The sequence below is a fragment of the Salmo salar genome, chromosome ssa17, assembly GCF_905237065.1.
Source record: "Salmo salar chromosome ssa17, Ssal_v3.1, whole genome shotgun sequence".
Taxonomy (NCBI): Eukaryota; Metazoa; Chordata; class Actinopteri; order Salmoniformes; family Salmonidae; genus Salmo; species Salmo salar.
Window position 1 is genome coordinate 60,897,906 of NC_059458.1, and position 9,035 is coordinate 60,906,940.

The window sequence follows — 9,035 nt, forward strand, 5'->3', positions numbered from 1 at the left end:
CCTTCGCTCTCTCTCTCCCGCTACTCTCTCCTCTTCCATCCTATCATCTCTTCCCTCTGCTCAAACCTTCTCCAACCTATCTCCTGATTCTGCCTCCTCAACCCTCCTCTCCTCCCTCTCTGCATCCTTTGATTTCCTCTGTCCCCTATCCTCCAGGCCGGCTCGGTCCTCCCCTCCTGCTCCGTGGCTCGACGACTCACTGCGAGCTCACAGAACAGGGCTCCGGGCAGCCGAGCGGAAATGGAGGAAAACTCGCCTCCCTGCGGACCTGGCATCCTTTCACTCCCTCCTCTCTACATTTTCCTCTTCTGTCTCTGCTGCTAAAGCCACTTTCTACCACTCTAAACTCCAAGCATCTGCCTCTAACCCTAGGAAGCTCTTTGCTACCTTCTCCTCCCTCCTGAATCCTCCTCCCCCTCCCCCCCTCCTCCCTCTCTGCGGATGACTTCGTCAACCATTTTGAAAAGAAGGTTGACGACATCCGATCCTCGTTTGCTAAGTCAAACGACACTGCTGGTCCTGCTCACACTGCCCTACCCTGTGCTTTGACCTCTTTCTCCCCTCTCTCTCCAGGTGAAATCTCGCGTCTTGTGACGGCCGGCCGCCTAACAACCTGCCCACTTGACCCTATCCCCTCCTCTCTTCTCCAGACCATTTCCGGAGACCTTCTCCCCTACCTCACCCCGCTCATCAACTCATCCTTGACCGCTGGCTACGTCCCTTCCGTCTTCAAGAGAGCGAGAGTTGCACCCCTTCTGAAAAAACCTACACTCGATCCCTCCGATGTCAACAACTACAGACCAGTATCCCTTCTTTCCTTTCTCTCCAAAACTCTTGAACGCGCCGTCCTTGGCCAGCTCTCTTGCTATCTCTCTCAGAATGACCTTCTTGATCCTAATCAGTCAGGTTTCAAGACTGGGCATTCAACTGAGACTGCTCTTCTCTGTGTCACGGAGGCTCTCCGCACTGCTAAAGCTAACTCTCTCTCCTCTGCTCTCATCCTTCTAGACCTATCTGCTGCCTTTGATACCGTGAACCATCAGATCCTCCTCTCCACCCTCTCCGAGCTGGGCATCTCCGGCGCCGCCCACGCTTGGATTGCGTCCTACCTGACAGGTCGCTCCTACCAGGTGGCGTGGCGAGAATCTGTCTCCGCACCACGTGCTCTCACCACTGGTGTCCCCCAGGGCTCTGTTCTTGGCCCACTCCTATTCTCGCTATACACCAAGTCACTTGGCTCTGTCATATCCTCACATGGTCTCTCATATCATTGCTATGCAGATGACACACAATTAATCTTCTCCTTTCCCCCTTCTGACAACCAGGTGGCGAATCGCATCTCTGCATGTCTGGCAGACATATCAGTGTGGATGACGGATCACCACCTCAAGCTGAACCTCGGCAAGACGGAGCTGCTCTTCCTCCCGGGGAAGGACTGCCCGTTCCATGATCTCGCCATCACGGTTGACAACTCCCTTGTGTCCTCCTCCCAGAGTGCTAAGAGCCTTGGCGTGACCCTGGACAACACCCTGTCGTTCTCCACCAACATCAAGGCGGTGACCCGATCCTGTAGGTTCATGCTCTACAACATTCGCAGAGTACGACCCTGCCTCACACAGGAAGCGGCGCAGGTCCTAATCCAGGCACTTGTCATCTCCCGTCTGGATTATTGCAACTCGCTGTTGGCTGGGCTCCCTGCCTGTGCCATTAAACCCCTACAACTCATCCAGAACGCCGCAGCCCGTCTGGTGTTCAACCTTCCCAAGTTCTCTCACGTCACCCCGCTCCTCCGCTCTCTCCACTGGCTTCCAGTCGAAGCTCGCATCCGCTACAAGACCATGGTGCTTGCCTACGGAGCTGTGAGGGGAACGGCACCTCCGTACCTTCAGGCTCTGATCAGGCCCTACACCCAAACAAGGGCACTCCGTTCATCCACCTCTGGCCTGCTCGCCTCCCTACCTCTGAGGAAGCACAGTTCCCGCTCAGCCCAGTCAAAACTGTTCGCTGCTCTGGCACCCCAATGGTGGAACAAGCTCCCTCACGACGCCAGGACAGCGGAGTCAATCACCACCTTCCGGAGACACCTGAAACCCCACCTCTTCAAGGAATACCTGGGATAGGATAAAGTAATCCTTCTAACCCCCCCCCCTTAAAAGATTTAGATGCACTATTGTAAAGTGGTTGTTCCACTGGATATTATAAGGTGAATGCACCAATTTGTAAGTCGCTCTGGATAAGAGCGTCTGCTAAATGACTTAAATGTAAAATGTAAATGCAATACAACCCAACATTGCAGAGTTATGTGCATCCTTTCAAGCACACCCTTCTCATTAACCTGTGGTGAGTTAAATTTGTTTTTATTAATAAGGTTTTATATGTACGGTGGTTAAATAAAGAGCAAAAGTATTGATTATTATTATATTATTATTTGTGCCCTGCTCCTATAAGAGCTCTTTGTCACTTCCCACGAGCCGGGTTGTGACAAAAACTCACACTCATTCTTATGTTTAATAAATGTATCGTATAGTGTGTGCGTGGCAGGCATACAATGATGGCAAAAAAAAAACATTTGAGAGTGCGCTGACCCTGGTGCTCGAGGGGGTACGCAGCTGGAGGTTGAATGTTTGAAGGGGTACAGGACTTTAAAAAAGTTTGGGAACCACTGGTCTACAGCAATCCCATTTCACACTCTGCATTATCATTGGATGTGGTTGATGAGTTGACCCATTATACAGCTTGGATCTCTTTCCTCACCTTCTGCAGGGGTTCCAAGAGGTTCCCGAGAGCCAGGATCACAATCATTACCATCACAGCTGAGATTATACCAGCCATCTGTAAGAATAGTACACACATTTGTAACGGCACCCTGTTATTGTGTGTGTGTGTTTTTCTTGCCTATAAGTACTGTATATTGTACCTGACTCTTGCCGCCGGTGCTCTCCTGTACAGCGGTGCGGGACAGTGCAGTGCTTGCCACAAAGCCGGAGAAGCAGCCACAGAACACATTACTGAACCCGAACGCTATCAGCTCCTAGGACACACAGGGAGAGAGCCTGGTCAATCTACTGCAAATTCTACATGGAGCATCGCACACGTTACAGCTGAGAAACCAGTGTCAATCTGCAAATGTTGTTCTTCAACATACTGTACCGGTGCTCCGCTGTGATGTCATAGAGACTAGGGCCTTGATTTCGAAAATATTTGCATTGGTGCTAATTTGCAATATACAAATCCGGTTTTGGTAGGGAGTGTTGAGTTACTGTAAACCCATTGAATGAAGCATACTATAAAAACCAACACAGTGTTTTAGTGGTGTCCTGACTATGTGTGTGTTTGTGTGGAGTGACTCCAAAAAATAGATTTTGGCCACAATGCTCACATTGTTTCAGAGAGACATTAAGAAGGTCATATTAAACTATTGGTTATAGACACTCTCACATCACAGGTCGACTCCCGCAGTGTGAGAGAAATTCTGCTTGGGGAAAGAACTTGATTGGCAGGAAGTTTGGAATGTACCACACACACAAACATACACACCTGATTGCCATCGATCGTGTAGTCGTGTTTTGCAGCGTAGACCTTGGCCACAGAGACAGCTACTGCATAGCCCACTACCGCTGTAGAGAAACTGGAGCCCAGAATGTTCCACAGCAGCTCTGTGTTGGGAGGCTGAGCTGGAGCAAACCTGTTGGATAAACACCTCACAAGTTACATTGGAAAACATCATATTTTTTACTGTTTTGATATTGTGTTTGATTTAGGAAGTGTACAGTAGCCAATTTAACTGAATTTAACTCATATTGTTGTTTAAATAGTCTTTCAGTTATGTTTGGTTGTCACGACTTCCGCCGAAGTCGGTCCCTCTCCTTGTTCAGGCGGCGTTCGGCGGTCGACGTCACCGGGCCTTCTAGCCATCGCCGATCCACTTTTCATTTTCCATTTGTTTTGTCTTTGTTTTACACACCTGGTTTCACTTCCCCAATTACTTGTTCATTATTTAACCCTCTGTTCCCCCATGGGTTTTTGTGAGTGATTGTTTGTATGTTATTCGGTCCGTTATGTGGGCTTGCTTATTTGTATTGTATTTGCCTATTTTTGAGTAAATTACGTTTACTTACTCATATCTGCTGTCCTGCGCCTGACTCCTCTACACAAGCTACACACAGACCTTAACATTGGTATTGTTGGGAATGTTTCTCCATGCCATTTGTTAATATTATTGTTGGAACCATTTGTTAATAGTCTGATGGTAACACTACAAGCCAAGTTGGTCTGGTTTGGACAGCGCCTAATGAATGACTTAACGAGGATGACCATAAGATTCTAAGTCTGTCAATAAAAAACTCCAGAACATCCTCTTTTTTGGGGACAGGAAACAGGAAGTGCCACAGGAAGGGCTCTCACCCCCTGGGGATGCTGTGCACAATGCTGGCGCCGTAGCGCGACTCCAGCTCGGTGGCGTAGGAGATCCCAGCGGCAAACACGGTCTGGGAGAGAGGGGGGTGGATTGGGGTGGAGATAGAGACAGTTGAACACAGGAGAGGTGAGACATGATGGTTTACTGTACACTTAACATGTATCACACATGTAACACACACATATGGGACACAGTAGATACTTACATATATAGTAATTTCATCTTTAGGTTATAGTTATTTTATCACAAAAAATTGTGTAACTTTGTGGTGAAGTTCTTAAAACACCTCGTTAATAGATAGTAGTCCATAATGTCTTCAGAATTCTCCGTAGACCCTATTACATGTTTGGATATTCTGCATTTTATAGAATCTCAAACACTGATCGTTATCATTTCACAACAGTAAAATATTGACTGTGAGCCATTCCATTTCCTACCACAATCACTTCGATGGGGATGGGGACGGGAATCTTGTGCTGGAATTTGGAGTTGACCTCTTTTACAGCCATGACGATGACAATGGTGAGCAGCCCAGCCACGAGGTCAGCTCTGTTGGTCTGTCTGATGTTGGTAAACACGTCGATGAGCGTCTAAACAGAAGAATTGGTCATATTTGGTGATCTTTATGTCTGACTCTATCCATGAGATGTGCATTTTGTTTAATGCAACGTTGGCCTTCAAATTAATTCTCCGACACTAACAGCCAATCAAAAGGGATCTAAACAGATGTCCTTCTACAGTGTGTATCAGAGTATTAGACCCTCACGTAGAGGATGGAGAAGCAGCCGCTGTGGTTGTTAGTGGGGACGGAGAGGACTATCTTCAGCTGGGAGATGAGGACGTGGAAGGCAGCGGCTGTGGTGAAGCCGCCCACCAGGGGGTCTGACAGGTAACGGACCAGGAAGCCCACCTGGAGCAGCCCCATTACCACCTGTATGGGGAGGAACACCTGGTCACCATGGAGATACAGTAGACCATATGACTTGACCAGCAAAAACTCTGGATCCAAGTTAAAGGCTATCAGGGCTCAGAGTTGTTCGTCAAGACCGTATATTAATATGAACAAGATGATGTCAGATCATTGTGGGATATCAATGTCTTCCTCTTGCACTGAATCTTTAACTCAATAATTACCTGGAACAGCCCGACCAGCACAGTCATGGAGGACGCCACCATGATCCTCTGGGCCTCCATAGCCTCCACGTCCACCACAATCCCATCAGACTCTGTTCCATTCACACCAGTGCCATTCCCAGGAAGCAGGAAGTGGTCATCGGGGGCGAGGGTCAACACGACGGAGCCCACCATTAGACAGGTGACAGGGAACGGACCTGAGGGGTGGAGAACAGGCAAGGGAGACACCTGATAAGTGCACGTGCAATTGATGCCAACTTTGTAAGTGCATTGTTACATATATGACTTGATACGTCTCTGCCTCATTCATTAAACGCCCAATCACAGGAGATGGATGAGTTCATTAGTCATTGGTCAATGGTCAGTCCAGGTGTCAGTCAGGTGGAGGGGTGGGCCCTACCTACAGAGATGTGTCTGGAGGTGCCCAGCAAGAAGTAGGTGAGGATGGGGAAGAAGGCAGAGTAGAGTCCATAGACTGGAGCCACAGACACAAGCAGGGCATAGGCCAGGCCTGAGACACAAGGAAATAAACCACAGAAAATGAGCAGTGTTTGTCTTCTCACGTCTGTATGAGAATTGACGAGGGGCAACTGCAGTCTGACATGTTTACTCTGTCAAGATTGATGACTTTCAGTTTCAACAACCTGTTATTTCAAAGAGCACTAAACAAAACTGTCTAAACATGAAATGGTTCAAAGCAGCTTGCCATGGGTGATTACAATAGTGTGGAAAGAACGCCATTTGGTCACACTGGATAATCAAAAAGTTGCTATTTGTGGAATCTACACTTCGACTACAGTCGGTTTAGAGAAAAATGGGACGCACACCTTGTAAGCTGCACACCAGACCAGTGCTAACACCAGAGACGACATCACTGGGAAGCCACTCTCTTATTGGGTATCTGGAGAGCCAGTCAATGACAGGAAAGACTCCTTTCACAACCTTCAGGGCCTGCCTACCTGAGCAGCTGCATTGTAAAAAACACACATTTAATGTCAAACATTATTACAGTCAGCATAGACACAGACACAGACAGACAGACTCACTTCTCACAGACCAAACATACAAAATGTTGCCTGTTTTCCTTTCAGTAAGACTATTAAAACCTTGTCCAAACTGACCCACAGGCGCGGCTGAGTCTCTCCCTCAGGGTCCTCTCCTCCCGGGCCTGCCTCTCGTTGTCCTCCTCAAATGTGGGGTTGGAGTAGATGGGTCTGGACACAGTGTATGGGTACAGATTCTCTGGAGGGAGGGCATCCATACCGCTCCACCTGCTGAGGAGACAGACATGATGGAGAAGTTTACATGGAACACCACCAGTGAGCACCAGTGCCTTCCCTTATGAAGTGTAAACTTCTTGAGTTAGAAAGAGTTTCTGAAGATTTGCGTGACAGACAATGGGATAGAGCTGGTCTTTAAAAAAAAATGTTTTACAATATTTATTAAGAGCTGTCATTTTATTGTGAGGAACTGCAGTTTGATCAGATTTTTGTCCACTGTTATGTGAGTGATCTTACAGACCTATTCAATCAAACCTGGCACTTCCGGGGTAGTGAGAAAGCCTGTTTGAATGTATATGCTGTTCTCGCCTTTTATTTCTCTCTGCTTGTCACCATATATTTTGGGGAATGGCACACATAGCTAGCCAGTGAAACTTTTGCTTTATCTTATCAAGTGTGAATTATAATGACACAAGGATTTTGTGACAATAAAACAAAGTCGGGACCTGATATAGTGACTGCAGAAAAAACAGGTGTTAGATTTAGCTGAAGAGCCTCCTCCATGTTTTTATCTAAGAGGCCATTTGATTTGTATCTTTCCAAAACAGTCAATAGAATATAATTCATTACATGATGTCTGAGCTTATCACCAAGATTACTCTAAGGTCAAAGGTCAAATACACAAACAGGACAGTACTATAATTTAGGCACAGTCATGTTAGGCTATAGTATCCATGATTTCTATGGTAGATTTTTCTAATATATATATATATATATATATATATATATATATATATATATATTTTTCACACCTTGTGATGTTATTCAGGTTCTTTGAGAGGAAAACTCCTTCATTCATGGAGTCATTGATTGCTCCAGAGTATTACAATGGGACAGTTAGACAAAGTTTTGGTCATAAGATCTCTCTCTGTGTTTTTGACCCAGTAGTTCTGCGTGTTGGGTTTCAGCATCGCACCATAGCCAAGAGCATCCTTAGCTTGATCTCACCCCAAAGCTGTCACTAAGGAACAGGGTTACCAACGACATAGCGGTGCCAGGCTAAGAATACATCCAAAACACAGCCTAGCCTAGCCTAGCCTAGCCTAGCCTAGCCTAGCCTAACTAGGGTAAAATCTGGGGAAAGCTAACCACAGTTCTGAAATATATTTTTTAAAGCACATGTTAGTCTGCGAGTGAATAAGATACACTTGTATGACATAGGAAAACACTGGATGGTCCGGGTAGGGGTGGGTCTGACATTCTACACCTACACCTAATATAACACCAGAGGCTTGTGTGAAAGATGGAGTTTGTGTTCAACACAGAACAAACTCTCTCTTTCATTAACTGTATATTTACGAGTCAGTGGATCAGAGCCAGAGTTGGGGGCTTGTCCCCCAATCAAAACCATTGTAAGTCGCTTTGAATAAAGCATCAGCTAAATGGCATATATTATTGTAATTGTTATATAAAGGCCACCACCACAGGCTTTTCAAAAGGTGCACTACAGTCCAACTTAGATATCCCTCTTTGATAACCTCTAATCATTTAAATTCAGTGTTCTGTTCTAGGATATTACTTTCATTATTTTCTGATTATGTCTGAAGAACTGTGTTCACAGTTTGACCATGATGTTTGTCCAGTTTGTTTTGCTGTTGGATGACCACACAGTTGCATAAATATTTACAAATCCATGTGTCACAAATTAAAACATCTAAAAATATAATTATACTTTTACAAAAATATTGTGTCATAATCCCTTACCTGATCTCCTTGGTTAGTTGTTCTATATTCCAGAATGTTGCTCCTTTTCAAAAGTGAATAGGTTTGACCACAAACATTACACATCCTCTTACAAACAGTCTAGGACTAATTCTTCAATGTCATACTCTCCTTCTCTCTCTTTCTTTCTTAGAGCCCCATCCCTGTGTGTGTTTGTGTTTAAGGCTTATATGAGGGAGGGGGCCGGGGGGAGTTGGGGAGCAGAGGGGTAAGGGGTATGTGTGTCCGAGTGTTGCCGGTGGAGGAAGCACAAGGGAGCTATAGAATCTACAGAGCCCAACTGAAGATTCTGCCAAGGGTGGCTGTGTGTGTGTGTGTGTGTGTGTGTGTGTGTGTGTGTGTGTGTGTGTGTGTGTGTGTGTGTGTGTGTGTGTGTGTGTGTGTGTGTGTGTGTGTGTGTGTGTGTGTGTGTGTGTGTGTGTGTGTGTGTGTGTGGGTGCGCATCTATAGTTCATGTTGACCTGTGGAGGTGTGACTGATTA

The 9,035-nt window shown here is 46.2% G+C and overlaps 1 protein-coding gene across 2 annotated transcripts in view; it reads right to left on the bottom strand.

Moving 5' to 3' along the window:
• Positions 1-8,690, bottom strand: part of LOC106576239 (pendrin) — a 17,687-nt gene extending 8,997 nt beyond the window's left edge. Inside the window, exons 1-11 of one of the 2 annotated variants that reach the window (XM_014153305.2) lie at positions 8,536-8,690; positions 6,673-6,822; positions 6,379-6,518; positions 5,952-6,062; positions 5,552-5,748; positions 5,184-5,348; positions 4,855-5,007; positions 4,405-4,487; positions 3,538-3,685; positions 2,918-3,031; positions 2,755-2,832 (exon numbers count right to left, since the gene is read on the bottom strand). In XM_014153305.2, coding sequence (XP_014008780.1) covers positions 2,755-2,832; positions 2,918-3,031; positions 3,538-3,685; positions 4,405-4,487; positions 4,855-5,007; positions 5,184-5,348; positions 5,552-5,748; positions 5,952-6,062; positions 6,379-6,518; positions 6,673-6,812 — 1,329 coding nt within the window. In that variant the 5' untranslated portion in view covers positions 6,813-6,822; positions 8,536-8,690. Of the gene's footprint in view, positions 1-2,754; positions 2,833-2,917; positions 3,032-3,537; positions 3,686-4,404; positions 4,488-4,854; positions 5,008-5,183; positions 5,349-5,551; positions 5,749-5,951; positions 6,063-6,378; positions 6,519-6,672; positions 6,826-8,535 lie in introns of both variants that reach the window. The other variant, XM_014153304.2, reaches the window with a different exon arrangement.
• Between the last annotated feature and the right edge of the window lie 345 nt (positions 8,691-9,035).